Raw genomic sequence first — 21,341 nt, 5'->3', positions numbered from 1 at the left:
GGTCTCCTCACATGTTTCAGTAACGTGTTAACTGCCAGTCAGAAGCAACATTTACAGGTCAGGTGTTTAGTTTGCGTGTGTATTTTGGGAATGTTGAAAATGTTTTTTGGAGGGTGAGATAGATCTGAGGCTCGTAGCTCAAAACCAGCTGGGACAGGAAGCCACAGTGATTAACTGGAGATAAAAAATGTTTTGGTTAAGGAAGCTATGCATATCTGTTGTGAAGCTTTTTTCCTCCCTGATTTTAACCAGCATTTCAACGTACCAAAGCTAGAATTGAAGACTAAAATATAACTAGCTAGTACCAACAGCCTTAGTTTTCTCCCATCTGCACTGTCCCACGGTGACAAATGAATAGAAAATGTACTTACAGTTACAATCAAATCTTTATTTCAAATACCTTATACCAAAATATATTCCAGGTACCTCTTCGGATCATTCTTTCACAGTATCATAAACCCCTTGCTGTCACCACTCTGCACAAGCCAAGTGAGTGGAAGACCATGTCCCCGGGATAGGCAGTCAGTGCTGTTCCCTCCCCTGGCTTGTTGTCCCAGTAGTGTGTGGTTCTTAGGACGTACACATTGACATCGTGCATGTTTGTGTAACGGACCTTCCTCATCTCTGCCTGTACCCCACCCTAGGACAGTGCTAGATTAAATCTTGATTTTTTTTTTTTTTTCAAGAATTCACTTCAGTGAGGGAAAAAAAGAAACCTGACAGTTTTAGGTAAGTGATTAGAAAAAGTTAATTGATGGACAACAGACAGGTTAGGGAAGTAGTAGGTAGCACAGCAAACAGACCATGGGGTCAGGACACTGCATGACCCAGCCTTGCTTGGTTTCTTGATCTCAGCAAGGTCTACAGAATAAAAGCTTTGATTTTTCCCCCCCCCTTTAAATAGTGGTCCCTTGGTTATGAAGGCCATTGAAGTGTGATTGATTACTCTCCTAAAATTACTTCAAGTTCTTCCAGGTCCTTCTGGAAAGCTGAATCCTAGGGGAGACAAAGAAAAGGTCTAGCTCCAATTTAAAGTATTAGATTTGTTTTCAAATTCACTGTTACCTCATAAAAGTTCCTTTGTTCCTGGAACACACTACATTATGCAAAAGAGCAAAATCTTTCCTGAAAAAATACTGCAAGGCCAGCCTGGCTGTGTGTTGAGACACGATCCTTTTTGAAGGGAAATGTCATTACCTCCTTAGTGACGTCAGGTAGTTCCAAGGCCAGTTTCATCCACCTTCTAGCTTCACAGTTTTTTCCTAATTCCCTATAGCACTGAAGAAAGGACAGTGAAGCATTAGGCTGGGAGCATGGCCTAGAGACAGTGCCCACCCAGGCCCAGCAAAGAAAAAGTCCTAGGTCTCATTCCCCCCAGTAGCAGAGAAAGAGTTGTGCAAGATGCTGCCAATATTTTCATGTTTACCTTAGAAATATACACTCTTCCTGCTTTGGAAAATCCTGGCTGCAGTTCTTCAGCCTGAGAAATAAATTTTATATTAATGACGTCCATTCCCCACCAACTTCAGTGACTTTTTTCCACATCGTTGCCCTCTTTAAGGATCCAGTGATGTTACCCTGGCGTTTCTGACTGCTGCCCACCCTCCATCCCAGTACCTTTAGGAAGCTCTGCAGGGCGTCCTGCACCGTGGCACTAAGAGGGCTTTCAAACAGGGCTGTCGCAGTTTTTTTCTCTAGCCAGCTTAAGTGAGACACCTACCACAAAAAGACTAATGTGAGAAGAGCAGCCAGGTATGGCGTCACACCACCTTCCATCTTAGCACGAAGGAGGGCGAGGGCCAGTTGTTGACGCATGGATTACATAATGGAACCCTATCTCTAAAGATCAGTGGGTGGAGGCAGGTTCACCATTGCATCGGGCCCTCTAGTGTGCCTCACCTGATAGCACCACCTGCCCAGAAGGAAGTGAGCCCTGGGGTTCTCCGGTTGGAGAGCAATGGCTTTGTCCATGTGCTCCTGAGGGAAAGAAAGCCAATGTGAGAGCAGAGTTTCTCCTGGGAAGGGACAGTGAGCTGGTGCGGCTGTGAGGAAGCCTTGTGATGGAGGCGGAGGGAGGAGCCTGCTCACCTTGAAGCTAAAGCCACTCTGGATGCGCCTCTGGATGCCCTCATGCTCAGCCAGCTGACCACAAAGCACTGCATACCTAGGGGGAAGCAGCAGCCAGCTGAGGACTGCGTGCTTCCTCACTGCCCCTCCACACTCACAGGCAAGGTCTCAGTCTAATGGCCTTTTTCCCCTAAAGTAGCCACGAGTGTCATTAAAAACTTGGAAACGCAGAGAAGTGTATGTAATGTGGCTCAAATGGCAGGGTACCCGGCTAGCAGACGCAAGGTCCTTGGGTCTAACTTGAAAAGCAAAACTTCACATGAGGGTTGAGTGCAGCTGGTGTGCCAAGACAGCACACTCACTGGTCCCCCAGGGCAGAGGCATCTGAAATTGGTTTAACTTGGAACCAGGCAGTTCTTTCTCTCCATATCCTCCCTGGCACAGTCTTCCTGAAATGTCTTCATAAAGCCTTATCAGGATGTTGCCCTTGCCTAGTGCATTTGAGGCTCCATGCTCTCCAGCACCACTTACAAGAAAGGGGAACTGGGAGACCAAGAAATAAGAATATGTAAAGGACTGAGAACATAGTTCAGCAGTAGATGACATGGCCTACCTTACCATGCTTTATCTACCGCTGCCAGCATCTAACAAGCCCAGATTGTTTTCTCATGCGTTTGCTAGTGTCTTAGGGACATTTGTCTCAAGACACTTCTGGTGGTTTACTTCCCTTTTTTTCTGAAATAGTTGCTCTTAAGAATAGCTTGGAGCTGGTGCTAGGGAGGCAAAGTGGTCCCCCTGGGGAGAAGCCTTGCGGAGAAAATTCCAGCAATTGCTCAGACGCTTACTGCCCTTGAGATCAGACACACTAAAACTAAGATGCAGAAAGCAGGACTCAACAGACCACAAATCCTTAGGAGTGTGGCTTCCCTGCTGGCTTTCCCCCATGCAAACCAAGCAAGGACAGCAGCAGAAGAGCCTGGCAGGGTGCAATCCTCACTGGCCTCGCTCATAAGAAAGAGGCTTCTGCTGGGTAGGACACGGCATGCGGACACCCAGACGAGAGCGCCCTCCCTGGGTCCACAACAGACGCTTCCAACCAAGGCAGAGAAAGAGCAGCTCTGCTCTGGCTCTCACCACTGCTCAGCAGGCTGCCACTTACCACTGGTGACTATCTGCACTCTCATCCCCCAACTCCAGAGCAGCCTCTGCTGCTTCTTTCCCTGGAAGAGAAGACTCAGCTTGACAGAGCTCTATTCACACTTCCCAGAAGCACTACGGAAAGACTGCCTTTTTTCCCTTTCCCAGTCCTCCAGCTTGAACTTGGTCCTGGGCGTTGTCCTAAGCATGAAGGCTGGCGTCCACAGCTACACTTCTGCCTTTTTGGTGGCTAAGGGAGTTTTGTGGATTTTCCTGCCTGGGCTGGCTTCACACTGCAACCCTCAGGCCTCAGCCTCCTGAGTAGCTAGCTTCCGCCCTCTACCACATCCTGCACCGTCGCCATGGCACCTCCGCTGTACCATTACACCCACTATTCACCTCCACAGCAGACTCCTTGCCTGCCGTGACCATGACTAAACTACCAGGACCCATGATCTGCCAGGTCCAGTCCCACGCCTCTGAGGCACCTCGCCCCTGGAGGAATGTCCTCTTTCTCAGATGTTTCCTGGTACTCAAGCCTCTCTCTCTCCCTTAACTTGCTCATGCCAAAGTGCTCTATCTATCTCATCAGCCACACTCTCAGGATAGTTTCTTGCTGGTTAATTGGAGTCTGGAAGACTTCTGTCTAGGCAGAGTTGTTTTAGGTACTGAGATTCTCGGGCCACTCCACCCTTCAGGACAGGGACTTGAAGAGTATTGCACTCAACTCTCAATACCTGCTGTGCAGGCTTTGTACCACTTACAGTTGGGTGGTGAGACTAGATGAGTCCTGCTGTGACACGAGTGTGGACACGAGTGTCCTCTTGTGTTATGGACGCACGCAGAGCAGCAGACTGCTGCTGCTGTTTCTTCAGTCCTGGGGATCAACCCAGGGCCCAGAACCCCAGAGGGAGCAGTCCACAGTGCCAAGAAGACATGTACATGTGTCCACTGTGCTGTGGGTACTTACCATCGAGAGCATACGACTTCTTCTGACTCGTTTCATCAGTGAGCTCACACATGTCACTGTAGGCCCGGGCCAGGCGCCAGAGGAAGTCCTGACGGCTTCCATACTGCAGACCAAACAAGCATGCTTCCTTTAGCCATGGAGAATGGGCCTGGCTTTCCCCTTCACCCTAGATTAGTGTTCCAATCGTGACACACGGCCTTCCTATGCCGCAGTGTGCAGCTAGCTGGGAGCTTGCACAATGCAGGGTGAGAACATTCTGTCCTAACGCTGCTAAGAGGAAAGGTCACTCCAAGAAGATAGGAGGCTCGGAGATGCGTTCCACGCACTTGCAAAGATATACAACTCCTGGGGGTGTGGCTCCGTGGAGTGCCAGCCTTCAGTGACTTTGGACTTCAAGCTCTAATACCAGCGTGCACACACATGAACACGCAGAGGTGAAACTGAAGCCATGTGCTGATGGCTCACACTTATCATCCTAACTACCCAGGAGGCTGAGATCTGAACTGAGCACAGTTCAAAGCCAGCCTGGACAGCAAAGATCTGAGACCCTCCCCCCACAAAAAGCTGGGAATGAACTGGGGCTCAAGTGCTAGGGAACCTCAAGGAAAAAATGGCACCCAGGGGCCCCAACCATAAAGGAGGAACATTCTACCTCTGGGGAGGGTAAATATACATTTTGTTTGCCTGAGAAAGTGTGGCTGACTTGTGCGATTGTCGCTTTGTGACAGAAACATTTAAGTAGGGCAGGTAAACAAGGCTCTGCCTCAAGAAAAACAGACGAAGGGGTGATGGAAATGTCTGCTCCTCCCACGACCTACAGACGCCAAAAGCTCTGCGCTCCACAGAAGTGGAGGAGCCTGGACTGGGAGCTTCGAGTGAGTGCAACAGGCAACCTGAGGTCCAGACACACAACCCGCCAACTCATCCCCAGCCTTGCGAGAGCAACGAGTCTGACTGGGAACATAGTGGCAGTGTTGCCTAGCATGTATGAAACCCTGGGTTCGATTCCTCAGTACCTTGTACACAGAAAAAACAAGTGGTGCTGTGGCTCGAGTGGTAGAGTACTAGCCTTGAGCAAAACATGTCTAAGGACAGTGCCCAGGACTAGCAAATAAAAAGGGAAGAGCAAGGAGTCAGGAGCCACCTGGAGGAGGGAGGGAGGGAAGGAAGGAAAGACAGGGAGGGGAGGGCAGCCTCACCACTAGCTTGTTGTTGAGCAGCAGCTGGTAGCCCTGGCGCTTGCTCTCTGCGCTGCCCTGGTGCAGCTCGTCCGCCTGCTGCAGGAGTGGCTGCACATCCTCAAGGCCCGAGGCATCTCCAGCCTCCAAGAAGCCAGATGCAGGCCTTGAAGCTGCCTCCGTCTCCAGGTCCAAAGAACCTGCCCTTCCCATCTTCACAGTCTCACAGCTTGCTTCATCTTCCTCGTCCTCACTCTCCTTGACAGAGTCATGCTCGTAGTCAGATTCAGCATTGGCAGTGGTGTAACTGGCAGAGAATGGCAAGTGGCTGGGTTACAGAAGAGAACCTCTCAAAGCCCTGACTGTCTACCCTCTGCACAAAGGGACTTGGCATTGTCCATACACCAAATAAAAATCTCATCACTCAAAACAGAAATTAGTCCTCAAGAGACAGATTCCCACGGCAACTATGCATTGAGGAAATAATTAAGGAAGGGGGAAAAGTCATATGACAATCATCTTTTGACAAATTTTGGCACACAAAAATAAAAGCCTACCCTGGAGTGGTGGCTCACACCTTTAATCCTAGCTACTCAAGAGGCTGAAGTCTGAGGATCGGGGTTCAAAAGCCAGCCCAGGCACAAAGGGACCTGAGACTCCTATCTCCAGTTAACCTCTAGAAAATGGGGAGTGGGGCTCAGCTCAAGGGTAGGGCCGTAGCCTTGAGCTGAAAAGTTCAGGGACATTGCCCAGGCCCAGAGTTCAAGCCCCAGGACCCGCAAAAATAAAGCCTAGAAAAATACATTAAAGCAGGGCACGGTAGTTCAGGCCGGTAATCCTAGCTATTAACCCAGAGTATCGCTGTGGCTCAAGGGGTAGGGCAGTAGCCGTGAGCTGAAGAGCTCAGGGACAGTGCCCAGGCCCAGAGTACAAGCCCCATAACCAACAACCAAAAAAATAACACTTTTTCCTTTTAGCGTATGACTCAACAAGAATGTACATGTTTAGCTAGGCATGACGGCATTACCTGATAATCTAGCCATTTAGGAGGAAGAGACAGATAAAGAATTTAAGATCAACCTGGGTTTTACTGTGAGATACTTTGAAGAAAAAGGCCAGGCACGTGGCTCATGCCTATAATCCTAGCCTCTCAGGAGCCTGAGATCTGAGGATCGTGGTTCAAAGCCACGAAAATCTGTGAGACTCTTATCTCCAATTAACTACCAGAAGTGTCTCTGTGGCTCAAGGGGTAGGGTGGTAGTCTTCAGCTGAAGAGCTCAAGGACAGTGCCCAGACCCACAATGTAAGCCCCAAGACCAGGACCAAAAAAACACAACAACTAAACACATGTTCCTTACAACGCAGCCCCACCTGGGGATCTACCTAGAGGATCCATAGGTAGGAAATGGTAAAGACACCTGTACATCCATGTTCATTCACAATAACCTGCTTGTAAAAACAGTCCAGATGCCCAACAATAGCACACTGCCATTAGAAATATGTCATTTGCAGGGAAATGGATGGACCCAGAACAAATCATTAAGATAAGCCAAGCTCAGAGAGACAAACATCCCGTGTTTTCTCTCATGTTTCTCTCTAGCATATTTTAGCTAGACCTAAAATACGTTGGAACATAAGAAGTTATACAGGACTCTAGCACATGATTCAGTAAGACCAAATGAGGGGCGCAGGAGAGGAACACAAACGCACCATGCCTGTGCTCTGATCATAGAAAATACTATTTAGTAAGATGCACCCTAGGAAACAAATAAGCTTTTCAGCTTGTTTATCTGCTTGATTGGGGTGTTTTTCTTAAGAACTGAGGGGACAAGGTAGACCTTCAAGGGGCAGAAACATGCCAGGGAGCCATCCAGAATGAGTGGAGGAGAGTGGTGTGTCCATTTCAAAGGTGAGGAACCTCTGACGGGAAATTTGGTGTGCTTCTGGGCTCTCCTGTGGCCTGTTACAAATACCCAGATGGCCCGTGGCATGAAAGATGAGTGGGCTCCAGGAGGAGGTGCTACAAAGGAGGGAGGAGGGCCAAAGACAATGCAAGACAGGCAAAAGACCTCAGCTGGAGGGCCAGAGATGACAAGCAGTGTGCAAAAGGAGCTACATGGCAAAACAGACTCCACTAGTCAAGGAGATACACAGGGTTTAAGCTGCTGCTTCCAGGAACTTGTCAACCTGAACTTTTGCAGATTTTTCCTGAACCATCAATGAGAGCTTGTACTGGTATTTAAAATCATCTTGAGGAAGTGGCAGCATGGCTCAAGGCGTAGAGCACTAGCTGAAGAGCTCAGGGACAGTGCCCAGGCCCAGAGTCTAAACCCCACAAATGGCGGGGGGGGGGGGGGGAATCATCTTGGACTCACCTTGCTTTTTGGTTTTTGGGTTTTTTTTTGCCAGTCCTGGGCTTGAGCTCAGGGCCTGAGCACTGTCCTTGGACTTTCTCAAGGCTAGAGCTCTACCACTTGAGCCTCAGCACCACTTCCAGCTTTTTTCGATGTATGTGGTACCGAGGAATCGAACCCAGGTCTTCGTGCATGCTAGGCAAGCACTCTACCACTAGGCCAAACTCCCAGCCCCTCACCTTGCTTTTAAAGAGCTTTATCAATATGTTTTTCTCTTGTAGCAAACTGCAGTACAATGTTTAGAAATGAAAGGAACTTAGTGGTTAAAGTGCTTGCCTAGCATGCACAAAGACCCGGGTTCGATTCCTTGGTACCACATATATAGAAAAAGCCGGAAGTGGTGCTGAGGCTCAAGTGGTAGAGCTCTAGCCTTGAGAAAGTCCAAGGACAGTGCTCAGGCCCTGAGCTCAAGCCCAGGACTGGCAAAAAAAAAAAAAAAAAAGAAAGAAATGAAAGGAACTGGAGAAGGTGGCATAAGATTTCACACAGACTCCCTAGAGAAAACAACTGAGTTGGAAGCTTGGACAGTACCTTCCCCAAAAGGAGGGCAGACCTTCTATGACTAGGCAGGTTCCAGACAAAGGGGGAAGCAGTTTATCTGGTGTGCTAGCTAGTCCCATTCTCTCATGTTCTGTCTCCTGCCCAGCCTTGTAGCATTCCCCCGGGAGGGAGCAATGCCTGCACCCTGCTGGGGCTGAGCCTTGGTGGGTGAAAGCCTACATGGCGAGAGGAGCAACAGGAGTGAGGAGGGGCCCTATGGAGGAGTGTGAGCTAGCACAGGCTCCAGCAAGGCTAGCACGGGGGGACTCTGCCCCAGCAGCCGGCTTGTGAGATTTGACACGAGAATTCTCCACCTTTCTCAGCTGGTGGACATCCACCTAGGCGCTGTTAAGATCAGGGCCGAGCAGGTTCTTGTGAAAAAGCCCTTGGGACATACAGTCAAGAGAACACAGTGTTCCCAGAGCAAAAGCCGGAGCTGCCCCACTGTGTGCCTCACAGAGAACACAGTTCAGAAGCAGTGACCGGAAGCCTCCTCCTGTCTCCTCCTGACAAACAGGCTTCTGTCCACTCCTAGTGCCCAGCAGAGGTGCTGAGCCTGGGCACTGAGGGAGGGCCTGGCCCTGAGGCTCTCGGGTGGGGAGGGAGGTGCTGGGGTACTGAAGTGCATGGAGACTGCTCTAGAAATGAGGAGGTCATGGGAACCCATGGGGATCCCACTGGCACAGTGGACTGGGCTCCGCTTTCTCAGGGGTTGTCTCTAGGCCCCCTCCGCCCATGTGTTCTCACTCCTTACCACTCCTTCAGATCCCAGACCTGCACACCCTTGACAGGCCCTGGCTGACAGGTGGCGGTAGAGGCAAGCTCTGTTTACCTGAGGCTGAAGGAGAAACGTACAAGCTGCAGCATGATTCTGCCTCTGCCACAACCAACCTCAGAGCTCAGGAAGAAAGCTTCCCGGGGACTAGCGCGTCAAATCTCTTCCTTCACCTCCCCACAGCACGAATGCGTGAAGCCACTTCCGTCAGTGACCTCCTCCCAGAATTTCCTCTTGACCTACATGGCAGCGATCAGGACAACAGGACTAGCCATGGCCACTGCCCCAGACAGCAGCCAGGAAAGCAGGCTTGCACCACCATTTGTGTGCCACAGGGCTGCTCCTTGGCTGCACCTGCTGACGCTGCAATCAGGAGCCATCCTTCAGCCATCATACCTGGCCCTGGCCCCACCCGCCTTAAGGCCTTTGAAGACAAAACCTAGCAGGTAGCCTAAGGAATCCACAGAGACGTTCCTACTGGCTCTCACTGATGCCAGACAATTAGGACTGGCCTTGAACATAATCCTGCCTCCACTGCCCAGTGTTGACATTACAAGCATGCACCATAAGATCTAGTTCAATCTTTTTTTTTTTTTTTTGGCATGGGGCTTGACCTGGGCCTGGGCATACACAGAAAAGCCAGCAGTGGTGCTGTGACTCAAGTGGTAGAGCTCTAGCCCAACTGTTGTTGAGGAAAGCCCAACGACAGTACTCAGGTCCTGAGTTCAGTCACCAGGACGAGCAAAAAGAAAAACCAAAAATTCATATGAAACAACGAGAGACCTTGAACAGCCAAGGCAATTACAGGCAGAAAGGATCCTGAGTTTGAGAGCAGGCTGGGTTACATAGTGAGTTCAAAGCCAGGCTGTTAACTGGATGGTGGTGGATCACACTTATAATCCTAGCTACGCAAGAGGCTGAGATCTGAGGATCACGGTTCAAAGCCAGCCCAGGCAGGAAAAGTCTATAGGACTTTATCTCAATTACCAGAAAACTGAAAGTAGCACTGTATCTCCAAGTGGTAAAATGCTAGCCTTGAGCAAAACAGCTCAGGGAAAGCAGAGTTCAACCCCATAACTGACAAAAACAAACAGGCTAGTCTATGCATGAGGCTCTCTCTCAAAAAACAGAACAAACAAAACTCACATGGAAAAGAATATATGCACCATTGTTAACACTTGTTTGTCTGAATGACATAAACTGGGGTTACTTCAGCACGCTCTGATCTTGCTCCAGTAAGCATGGACAGAGCTTAGTTTGAATTTTCCACTGAAAAATACTCCTTTGGCCAGCGCCACCGACTGCAGCTCCGCCGGCCTGCAGTGGAGAGGACTCACCCGCCTTCGCTCTCCGCGTCCGTGAAGGCGGCCCCCGAGGAGGCTGTGAAGTAGATGGAGCTGGAGCCAGTGGAGTCGCTCCTCTCCCTCGCAAACGGGAACCTGCGCCGCCGAGCCATCCTCTGGTGCTCTTCCATGTGCGATCTGGAAAACAGACCTCATCAGCTGGTCTTTCCCCTCACGAAAGGAACCAGGAACAACAACAACAAAAAAAGGTGTCTATACCCTCAGGAGAGCACAAAGCATCTCATCTCCCTGGCCACAGGCAGCCTGGCCAACTAGATTGGGCAGAACAAGGAGTTCCATCTGGTAAAACAGGACTGAGAAGCAGCAAGAGCTGGTACAAGATAAGGAACCAAATAACAGCTTCCTCCAACATTAGGTTAGAACTATAAATCTGGGGGCCAGGAGTTTGGCCTAGTGGAAGAGTGCTTGCCTAGCATGCACAATTCTTTGGTACCACATACACAGAAAAAGCAGAAGTTGCACTGTGGCTCAAGTGGTAGAGCTCTAGCCTTGAGAAAGCCCAAGGACAGAGAAGCCAGAGAGAGAGAAGCCAGAGAGAGAGAAGAGAGAGAGAGAAGAGAGAGAGAGAAGAGAGAGAGGGAGAAGAGAGAGAGAGAGAGAGAGAGAGAGAGAGAGAGAGAGAGAGGAAAAGAAGGAAGGATGGATGGATCTGGCTACTCAGCTGGGTGCCAGTGGCTCAGGGCTGTAACTAGGAAGTTGAGCTCCAAAAAGAGCAGTTTGAAGTCAGACCTAGCAAGAAAGTCCATGAGACTCATGCCCAATTAACTGACAAGACAGTGCTCAGAAGACAAAGGACAGTGCTCAAGCCCTGAGTTCAAGCCATAGGACTAGCCAAAAAAAAAACTGAAAGCAGAGCTATGGCTCAAGTGGTGGAAGGCTACGCTTGAGCATCCGGCTGAGTTCAAGCCCTCCCGTACTTGTGTATGTATGTGCAGATGTACACACATGTACACACATGTACACACACACGCACGTACACAGCCTGTCTTCTTTATGAAAGACAGCAAAGCCCCAAACAATGGAAAGAGCATTCAAAGAGAGGGGGGCACGGAGGGCAGGGGGAGGAAGAGAGGGGGGCACGGAGGGTAGGGGGGGAACAGCAGAGGAGGGCGCTGCATTACTCACCGGACCTCCCCAACAATCTCCCCTGCAAGCCCTTGCAGGCTGCTCCTCAGCTCCTCCACCTCCCGCCGCAGCGCCACCAGGCTAGTCAGCACAAAGTCCAGGCGGTCCAGCACCTTCTCCTGCCCCTCCTGCGGGAGGCTGGGCAGCACGGCAGCGTCTCCAGCCTCCCCGGGGATGGCTCGGGACCGCATCACTGCAGGAAAGGGGACAGGAGACAAGGACACCGTGACCTGCCCTGGGAAATGGAACACCTGGACTCTGACGCCTTTCCCACTGGACTTCAGTACATAGAGAAGACCCTCAGGCCCTGGCTGCTGGAGCAGCTTGCCGGAGGCCCTGGGTCAGACTCCTCGGTGTGACACACTCAGAAAAGGCCGGAAGTGGTGCTGGGGCTCAAGTGCAGTGTTAGCCTTGAGCAAGAGGTGTCCAAATACAGTGCCCAGGCCCCAGGACTGGCAAAAAAGAGGAGAAAACCTTCAGGTTCAGACACTGTACATTCAGAGCACTGTTCCGGATACCAAGTTCCAAGGAGCAACAAAAAAAAAACTAAGGTTCCAATCTTCTCTGCGAATGGTTCAGCGCAGGGCTCGCAAGTATGCTGCAGGCCACAGATAATGGAAAACGTCGGCAGGGTGTGGTACCTACCAGGCAAGAGCACCGCCCTGGAGTAAAGGAAAAACCTCTACTGACCTCAGAATGCCCAAACCAGGCAGCTAACACCAACATACCAACAACACAGTTCAACAGGGTACTCATTTGTGTGTGTGCGTTTGCTTGTCCTAGAGCTTGAACGGAGGGCCGTGGATTTGTCTCTGAACTTCTATGTTCAAGGCTGGCTAGCACTCTACCACGTGAGCCACAGGTCCACTTCCAGCTACAGATTTAGAGTCTCACGGAGGCATTAGGTACCTGCTATGAACCATTAACCCTCTGTATTCCAGAGCTTGCAGATAGAAATACCGAGAATGCACCAAAGAGTGAATAGGGACAGGGAGGGGAGAGATGGATGGGAGGGAAGGAGACAACGTCAGAATATAACCCTCAGCCCATTTGGGCTGTTTGCTGATCACTTCTTTCTAAAAGGCCTGACCAACATGGGAGCGAGAAAGAATTGTGTAAATGCTTTCATAATAAGAAAAAAATGGAAAATTAAGACAGCGTCTCATGGACTTTCTTGCCAGGGCTGACTTCAAACTGTGAAACTCAGATCTCAGCCTCCTGCCCAGCTTAAAATGCCTTTTTTTTTTTTTTAAATTGAGGCATGAGCTCAAAGTAGGCAATCTACCACTTGAATCATAGCTCCATTTTCAGCTTTTTACTGGTTAGAGTAACTCTGGGCCTCCTGGAAGGAAAGCTAGGATTATAAGCTTGAGCATATCAATTCAGTCAAATTCTGATCTCACATCAAATAGTAAACTCCTCTTCTCTTGAGAACTTAATTTGCTGTTGTCAGGGACAGGAAGAGAGAAAAGGAGCATCACTGGACAAAGCCCAGTTAGACCCCAGAAGAAAAACACAGCTCATCAGCCATCCATCTGAACTGGGCTCTATGTGTGTTCTAACAGTGCCAACAGCTGAAGAATGCAAAGTCAGGACCAGAACACACAACATAACTCCCTCACTTACAGGAAATTCAGGGTAATCTAGGCTCAACTACAGTACATTCCCAACAGTGTTCAAGACTATAGAGTAAGGGGGGAGGGAGGAATTGAGAGGGAAAGAAAGTGGGAGAAAAAAAACGTGAAAAGGGTAACAATATTCAAGAAGAAATGTACTCACTACCCTTCATAAGTAACTCACCCCACTACACATCACCCTGACAATAAAAATAAATCGTAAAGCAAGAAGGATAGATGGAAAGGTGGCCACTGTTCCCCAACCTCTGCAGACCACTTCTAAAAACTTAAATGAGGAACCGGGAGTGTGGCCTAGTGATAGAGTGCTTGCCTAGCATGCACGAAGACCCGGGTTCGATTCCTCGGTACCACATATATAGAAAAAAGCCAGAAGTGGTGCTGAGGCTCAAGTGGTAGAGCTCTAGCCTTGAGAAAGTCCAAGGACAGTGCTCAGGCCCTGAGTCCAAGCCCAGGACTGGCAAAAAATTAAAAAATTAAACGAAGGCTGGGAGTGTGGCCTAGTGGTAGAGTGCTCGCCTAGCATGCATGAAGACCCGGGTTCGATTCCTCAGTATCACGTATGCAGAAAAACCCAGAAGTGGTGCTGTGGCTCAAGTGGCAGGGAACTAACCTTGCGCAAAAGGTGTCCAAGAGCAGTGCCAGGCCCTGAGTTCAAGCCCCAGGACTGGCAAAAAAAATGAACACGTGGAAAGACAGCACACAGCACCCCGGCCACACGCTGTCACCACCGCGTTCTCAAAGGCCAACAGCCTGTTCCCCTCAGGGGTGATGAGCTCCTCGCTGACTGGATAAACAAGTTCACCTGAAGCTGTGAGGCAGCAGAGGCGCAGCCCCGCGGCGGAGAAGGCGCCTCCGAGGGGTCCCTCGGTCCTCCCGGCCCCGTCGACTCATCGGCAGCCTGAAACTCAACGCCAGCCCCCGTCTCGCCCCGCCAGCTCTGGTGCCCCCTGCGCATCGCCCAGCACGACGACACAGAGCGTCACCGGGACCGGCACTGCAGGCAGAGGCGCTCCGCGTGCCTTCGGGGCACCTCCCGGGCACGACACCAAGATGGCCCTCCACAAACGCGCGCAGCACCCGCCTCCCGCCCGGCTGGGCCCGCGGTGCCCGCGGTGCCGGGCCTCCGACTCACCCTGGCGCCCGGCCTCCGACGTCGGCGCGTGGTCCAGGGAGCTGGGCAGGCTCTGGCTCCGGCCATGACGCTGGCTCCGTCGCCACCGCTGGCCGTACAGGAGGCACAGGAAGCCGAGGCCGGCGGCGGTGCCCAGCAGCAGCCCCAGGCCGGCGCGGGCGCCGCCCGGGACGCCCAGTCTAGACATGGCGCACCTGCACCGGGCACGCCGAGAGGGCGGGCGGGGAGGGGGGCGCCGTGAGGGGGGCCCGCCGGCCCCGAGCGCCCGCGCCCGCCCCCACCCCGCGCGGCCCCGGACCCCTCACCCCCGCCGTCCGGCTCCCGAGCCTCCGACGCCACCTCGGCCTCACCGCGCGGCGGGCGACGAGCGCGCCGCCCCGGCTGCAAACTCTTGGCCGCCCCCGCGCCCCTCGCGGCCTCTCGGGCCGGCCGGGAGAGAACTCAGACCCTTACCCGGCCGCCAGCCACCATGGCAGCAGCCAGCGCCGCCCCCGCCGCCTCGCGCTGTCAATGAGCGGACGTCACTGAGCGGCGCCTGGCCGCCGCGCCGGGAGACGCGCGGTGATGACCTCACGGCTCCCTGGGCGGGGCGGGGCCTCGGTAGAGCTCGGCAAGGAGGGAGGGGCGGGGCCTCGGCAGAGCTCGGCACGGCCGGAGGGGCGGGGCCTCGGCAGAGCTCGGCACGGCCGGAGAGGCGGGGCCTCGGCTCGACCGGAGCCTCGGCAAGGAGGGGCGGGGCCTCGGCAGAGCTCGGCACGGCCGGAGGGGCGGGGCCTCGGCTCGACCGGAGCCTCGGCAAGGAGGGAGGGGCGGGGCCACTCCACAGACTGCGGGGCCGGGGAGCGCGGGGCCGGGGAGCGCGGGGCCGGGGAGCGCCGGGAAAGCGGGAACCCCGACGGCTCGCCCCGGAGAAACCAAAAGGGGATCTGGAGCCCGAGTCCTGCGTTCACACGGTTCCCCCACGCACGCAGAGGGAAGGGAAGCGGCTGATTCCCTCTGGGAGCCCCGGCCGCCCCGCTCGCGCCCAGCGCGGCTCCGGGGAGGAGGAGCGCCGGGTGTGGAACACCAGAGTGACCGCAGGACCGCAGGCAGGAAAGGACAGCGGAGCGGATAGGATCGGGGCGCGGGGCGCGCTCACCTGGCCGGCAGAAACCCGGTCCATGCCTCGGGACCAAAGGCAGAAGCCGCACTGCGGCTCAGGAGGCTGAGCGCAGGCCCGGGCCCTGGGCTGAAGCTCCAGGACAGGCTGGAAAAGAAAGGGGAGTAGAACAGTGATACCCGATGAGATTGCTAGAAGGAAGGGACACGGGGTGGGGAGGAGGGACGGAGGGCTAAGGAATACACGCCTGCAAATGCCACCGCGAGCCCTTCGTGCATCTCATGTCTGGTAATTTAAACATAAAAACGGGGCCGCGGTGTGGCCTAGCGGTGGAGTGCTTGCTTCCCACGCATGAAGCCCTGGGTTTGATTTGTTGGTACCACATACACCGAAGAAGGTGGAAATGGGCCTGTGGCTCTCGTGGTGGAGCTCTAGCCTTGAGAAAACGCAAGGGCAGTGCAGGCCCTGAGCTCAAACCCAGGACTGGCAATAAATAAACCATTTGTATTAAAAGATAAAACAAAAATAAACCAAGAAACAAAGGGTAGAGGGGAAAGGGAAAGGAGACAGGAGAAGCAGCTCTGTGACAGAATTCCTGTCCTCACAGGAGAGATGTGGAGCCCAAAAGGGACTTCATTTCCTGCTGGATATTAAAGATGTTATCTTGGGGCCGCGCAGGCAGCAGCAGGGCCTTGCTGTGCGGGAGGGCTCTCTCTTAGGTTGCATCTACACCAGTTTTGCAAATGCAATAAAGTCTTGGTACCTGAGAGCTGCTCTGTGCTGTGATCCATGAACAACACACACCAGGCCCAAGACAGCTGCTTGCCCTCAGCCTAGAGCCCTGACAAGCCTTCAAGTAGCAGCATTCCCACGCTTCACATCCAAAATTAAAATTCTTATTTTTAAAGAAAATTGTTCCTGGGGAAGCTTAGTTTTCCATACTTGGGAGCTCCCTCTGCCCCCACCCCAAGATCTTTTGTTTACAATGCAGCAAAGGACACCCTCAACCTCTCCATCCTTCTGCCTCTCCTCCCGGGTGCTGGGATTACAGACCTGGACCACACCAGGCTAGAATTGCTTTTTCCCTTTACAGTTTCCATTACTCCAGTTTCCATTGTATTCATTTACCATAAACTTTTAGTCTACTTTTAGTTTTTATAGAAGTTTCCACATTTTTGCTACTTCTAGGGCTGCCATGAATATTCTTGTACACACACCTGACGGGTAGAGTGGGGTTTTATTTGTTGTTTGTTCAAGTCTAGCCTTGAACTCATAATCCTACTGCCTCAACTTCCTGAGTGCTAGGGTTACAAGCCCATGTCACTCTGCCTTTACAGATCTTTATAGATGGGGGCACGAGTCTTATGTCGATGTTAACAAATGCTGCTAAGTAAGCGAGACTGTGCCCTACCCCTGAGCCAATGGTGCCTCTGGCACAGGAGTAGGGCCATAAGATAGTAAACTGAAGTCTAGTAGTGAGGGTAGCTGCAGTCCCAGCTACTCAGGAGGAGGAGACTTGAGGATCACCAGTGGGGCAGGAAAGTCTGGAGACATTTACCCCAATTAACCGCCAGAAAACTAGAAGTAGGGCTGTGGTTCAAAGTGATAGTGAAGGAGCCCAAGTTCAAGCCCCCAGGAGAAGGGAAACAAAAGTTCAGTAGGTTTCCAACAGGGCCCTCCGCCTCTGGGGAAGTGCGGGAGGCCGGAGCCCCGGGCCTGCGCCCCCCAGGAGCCCCGGGCCTGCGCCCCCCAGGAGTCCGGGCCTGCGCCCCCCAGGAGCCCCGGGCCTGCGTCCCCCAGGAGCCCCGGGCCTGCGTCCCCCAGGAGCCCCGGGCCTGCGCCCCCCAGGAGCCCCGGGCCTGCGCCCCCCAGGAGCCGGGGCCTGCGTCCCCCAGGAGCCCCGGGCCTGCGCCCCCCAGGAGCCCCGGGCCTGCGCCCCCCAGGAGCCCCGGGCCTGCGCCCCAGGAGGGCGGACGTTTGGAGGCGCTGGCCCCTGGGCACACGGGAATGTGGCGGGCTGTGGACGCGGCGGTGGACTCTGGACTCTGGACTCTTTCGCCCCGGCGTTGCCTCGACGTGCGCTGGGAAGCGGGGCCCGGGCGCGGCCACGTTCGTCCGCCCGCCGCCGGAGGGGCGGGGCCGGCGCGTCCCCCGCGCGCTCCCGCTGGCCGCTGGCCGAGGAGTAACGGGACGGGCCGGGCCGGGACGCGGCGGCTCGCGCCATGCCCTACCTGCTCATCAGCACGCAGATCCGCATGGTGAGAGGCGCGGGCCGGGGGGGGGGGGACGCCCCGTCGGGACCCCGGGGATCCCGGCCTCGCCCGCCCCAGCGGCTCCTCCAGGCCCCTCCCCTCGTCCCCGGCCCGGCCCGGGCTCTCGGGAGCCGCTGCCTCGCCCGACGCGGCCCCCGACCCGGCCGGCCGCCCCGACCCGCGCAGGGCGAGCGCTGCTTTCCTGGCCGGCTTGAGGCGACTCTGCTGGGGTGAGGGAGGCGGGCGGGCTCCGGACCCAGCCCGCTCCCCCCGCGGACCCCGCTCACCTCCCCCCGCGGACCCCGCTCACCTCCCCCCGCTCACCTCCCCCCGCAGATCCCCGCGGACCCCCGCTCACCTCCCCCCGCAGATCCCCGCTCACCTCCCCCCGCGACCCCCGCTCATCTCCCCCCGCGACCCCCGCTCACCTCCCCCCGCAGATCCCCGCTCACCTCCCCCCCCGCTCACCTCCCCCCGCAGATCCCCGCTCACCTCCCCCCGCAGATCCCCGCTCACCTCCCCCCGCGGACCCCGCTCACCTCCCCCCGCAGATCCCCCGCGGACCCCCGCTCACCTCCCCCCGCAGATCCCCGCGGACCCCGCTCACCTCCCCCCGCAGATCCCCCGTGGACCCCCGCTCACCTCCCCCCGCAGATCCCCGCGGACCCCGCTCACCTCCCCCCCGCGGACCCCGCTCACCTCCCCCCGCAGATCCCCGCGGACCCCGCTCACCTCCCCCCGCGGACCCCGCTCACCTCCCCCCGCAGATCCCCGCGGACCCCGCTCACCTCCCCCCGCAGATCCCCGCGGACCCCGCTCACCTCCCCCCGCGGACCCCGCTCACCTCCCCTCACCTCCCCCCGCGACCCCCGCTCACCTCCCCCCGCAGATCCCCGCTCACCTCCCCTCGCAGATCCCCGCTCACCTCCCCCCGCGACCCCCGCTCACCTCCCCCCGCGACCCCCGCTCACCTCCCCCCGCAGATCCCCGCTCACCTCCCCCCGCTCACCTCCCCCCGCAGATCCCCGCTCACCTCCCCCCGCAGATCCCCGCTCACCTCCCCCCGCAGATCCCCGCGGACCCCGCTCACCTCCCCCCGCGGACCCCGCTCACCTCCCCCCGCAGATCCCCGCGGACCCCGCTCACCTCCCCCCGCAGATCCCCCGTGGACCCCCGCTCACCTCCCCCCGCAGATCCCCGCGGACCCCGCTCACCTCCCCCCGCAGATCCCGCTCACCTCCCCCCGCAGATCCCCCGTGGACCCCCGCTCACCTCCCCCCGCAGATCCCCCGTGGACCCCCGCTCACCTCCCCCCGCAGATCCCCGCGGACCCCGCTCACCTCCCCCCGCAGATCCCCGCGGACCCCCACTCACCTCCCCCCGCGGATCCCCGCGGACCCCCGCTCACCTGCTCCCCTTGCAGGAGGTGGGTCCTACCATGGTGGGCGACGAGCACTCGGATCCGGAGCTGATGCAGCATCTGGGGGCCGCCAAGAGAAGCGTCCTGGGAAATAATTTGTGAGTCGGGCTTCCCGCACCCCAGCAGGGGTGGGGAGGGCAGGGGGCAGGGCAGGGCAGGGCAGGGCAGGGCAGGGGGCAGGGCAGGGGGCAGGGCAGGGCAGGGGGCAGGGCAGGGCAGGGCAGGGGGCAGGGCAGGGCAGGGGGCAGGGCAGGGGACAGGGCAGGGCAGGGCAGGGCAGAGCAGGGCAGGGGGCTGGGCAGGGCAGGGGACAGGGCAGGGCAGGGGGCAGGGCAGGGCAGGGGACAGGGCAGGGCAGGGCAGGGCAGGGTGCCTGCCCCCGCCCTCTAGCCAGCCACTGTCTGAGCCACCAGGGGCCCCAGCCTTGAACAGAACCCCACAGTCTGCCTGTGAGCAAGAGGCCCTGAGTTCAAATCCCCACACCACCTCCCGCTCCTCCCCAGGAGGTCCAGCATTTCAGCACCAATTACACCTGAAAGGAGCCAGGCACGGTGGCTCACACCTGTGACCCAGCCACACAGGCAGTGGACAGGCACGGTGGCTCACACCTGTGACCCCAGCCACGCAGGGGGTGGAGAGGCACGGTGGCTCACACCTGTGACCCCAGCCACGCAGGGGGTGGAGAGGCACGGTGGCTCACACCTGTGACCCAGCCACGCAGGGGGTGGACAGGCAAGGTGGCTCACACCTGAGACCCCAGCCACGCAGGCGGTGGACAGGCACGGTGGCTCACACCTGAGACCCCAGCCACGCAGGCGGTGGACAGGCACGGTGGCTCACACCTGAGACCCCAGCCACGCAGGCGGTGGAGAGGCACGGTGGCTCACACCTGAGACCCCAGCCACGCAGGGGGTGGACAGGCAAGGTGGCTCACACCTGAGACCCCAGCCACGCAGGCGGTGGACAGGCACGGTGGCTCACACCTGTGACCCAGCCACGCAGGGGGTGGACAGGCACAGTGGCTCACACCTGTGCCCAGCCACGCAGGCGGTGGACAGGCACAGTGGCTCACACCTGAGACCCCAGCCACACAGGCGGTGGACAGGCACGGTGGCTCACACCTGAGACCCCAGCCACGCAGGGGGTGGACAGGCACAGTGGCTCACACCTGTGCCCAGCCACGCAGGCGGTGGACAGGCACAGTGGCTCACACCTGAGACCCCAGCCACACAGGCGGTGGAGAGGCACGGTGGCTCACACCTGAGACCCCAGCCACGCAGGGGGTGGACAGGCAAGGTGGCTCACACCTGTGACCCCAGCCACGCAGGCGGTGGAGAGGCACGGTGGCTCACACCTGAGACCCAGCCATGCAGGGGGTGGAGACTCTCAACTTCAGTTAACCACCAGGAAACAGAAGTGGCTCTGTGGCTCAAAGTGGTAGAGCGCTAGCTCTGCGCCCAAAAGCTTAGGAACAAGCTGGGACTGTGGCTTAATGGTAGAGTGCTTGCCTAGCATGTATGAAGCCCTGGGTTCCATTCCCCAGCACCACATACACAGAAAAGGCTGGGAGTGACACTGAGGCTCAAGTGGTAGAGCTCTAGCCTTGAGAAAGTCCAAGGACAGTGCTCGGGCCCTGAGCTCAAGCCCCACAACTGGCCAAAAAAAACATGAGAGGAGGAACAAACAAGCATGTCAGGAGCCAGCCCTTTAGTTCCAGGGCTACAGGACAGCCTGGAGGGGGCCTGGTCTTCCTGAGCAGCCTGAGCTCTAGACACAAGGGGCTGCTGACCAAATGGCTGGCGGGGGAGGGCGTCCTCTGCCCTCACCACCATCTGGTGTCTTGCAGCTACGAGTACTATGTCAATGACCCACCTCGCATTGTCCTGGACAAGCTGGAACGCAGGGGCTTCCGTGTGCTGAGCATGACAGGGGTGGGCCAGACACTGGTGTGGTGCCTGCACAAGGAGTGACCCACTGCCGCCGCCGTGGACCCTGTCCCTCAAGGCCTGTCCCATCCACTGTCCTGCTGCCTCTTCCCGAATTGTCCCCACCCCGCCCTGCTTCAGCACAGATGGAGAGTGAGTGGCCCTCCAAGCCCTACTGCAGGGTGTAGAAGGGCAGGTCCTCGCCACTGCTCCTAGCAGCCCCTGGCTGCAGGCCTGCCCTGGCCTGCTGTGGGCCAGTCCTAGCCAATAAAGGGCATTGATTCCCAGTCCCTCCTGTGTTCTGCC

General features: G+C 56.2%; 2 protein-coding genes across 2 annotated transcripts; one reads left to right on the top strand and one right to left on the bottom strand.

Annotated features, from left to right (window-relative positions):
- Positions 1-367: 367 nt before the first annotated feature.
- Rmdn3 (regulator of microtubule dynamics 3) lies at positions 368-14,834 on the bottom strand. The gene is made up of 13 exons (XM_090318602.1): positions 14,645-14,834; positions 14,319-14,533; positions 11,571-11,763; positions 10,419-10,562; positions 5,374-5,659; positions 4,175-4,277; positions 3,227-3,287; positions 2,089-2,164; positions 1,900-1,977; positions 1,618-1,716; positions 1,427-1,480; positions 1,198-1,278; positions 368-996 (listed from the first exon to the last, which is right to left on the bottom strand). Exons 2-13 carry the CDS (start codon positions 14,524-14,526, stop codon positions 943-945), a joined length of 1,437 nt encoding a protein of 478 aa, XP_090174728.1. The 5' UTR covers positions 14,527-14,533; positions 14,645-14,834; the 3' UTR covers positions 368-942.
- Positions 14,835-17,587: 2,753 nt separating this feature from the next.
- On the top strand, positions 17,588-21,231 carry Gchfr (GTP cyclohydrolase I feedback regulator). Its single transcript, XM_090318596.1, has 3 exons — positions 17,588-17,696; positions 19,114-19,208; positions 20,957-21,231. Exons 1-3 carry the CDS (start codon positions 17,661-17,663, stop codon positions 21,078-21,080), a joined length of 255 nt encoding a protein of 84 aa, XP_090174722.1. The 5' UTR covers positions 17,588-17,660; the 3' UTR covers positions 21,081-21,231.
- Positions 21,232-21,341: the final 110 nt, after the last annotated feature.

Source organism: Megascapheus bottae, chromosome 25 (assembly GCF_031878675.1).
Source record: "Megascapheus bottae isolate mThoBot1 chromosome 25, mThoBot2.hap1, whole genome shotgun sequence".
Lineage (NCBI taxonomy): Eukaryota > Metazoa > Chordata > Mammalia > Rodentia > Geomyidae > Megascapheus > Megascapheus bottae.
Note: the sequence above shows the minus strand (reverse complement) of the source record. Positions and strands in the feature narration are given on the sequence as shown.

Bases quoted from the DNA above. Each gene is read 5' to 3' on its own strand.
- Gchfr (XM_090318596.1), top strand. From the start codon at position 17,661: ATGCCCTACCTGCTCATCAGCACGCAGATCCGCATG. The intron at 17,697-19,113 runs GTGAGAGGCGCG...CTCCCCTTGCAG, and splicing joins TCAGCACGCAGATCCGCATG to GAGGTGGGTCCTACCATGGT. The intron at 19,209-20,956 runs GTGAGTCGGGCT...GGTGTCTTGCAG, and splicing joins AGCGTCCTGGGAAATAATTT to CTACGAGTACTATGTCAATG.
- Rmdn3 (XM_090318602.1), bottom strand. From the start codon at position 14,526: ATGTCTAGACTGGGCGTCCCGGGCGGCGCCCGCGCCGGCCTGGGGCTG. The intron at 4,278-5,373 runs GTGAGGCTGCCC...TTTGGTCTGCAG, and splicing joins TGCTCAACAACAAGCTAGTG to TATGGAAGCCGTCAGGACTT. The intron at 1,279-1,426 runs GTAAACATGAAA...TCCTTTCTTCAG, and splicing joins GAAGAGTGTATATTTCTAAG to TGCTATAGGGAATTAGGAAA.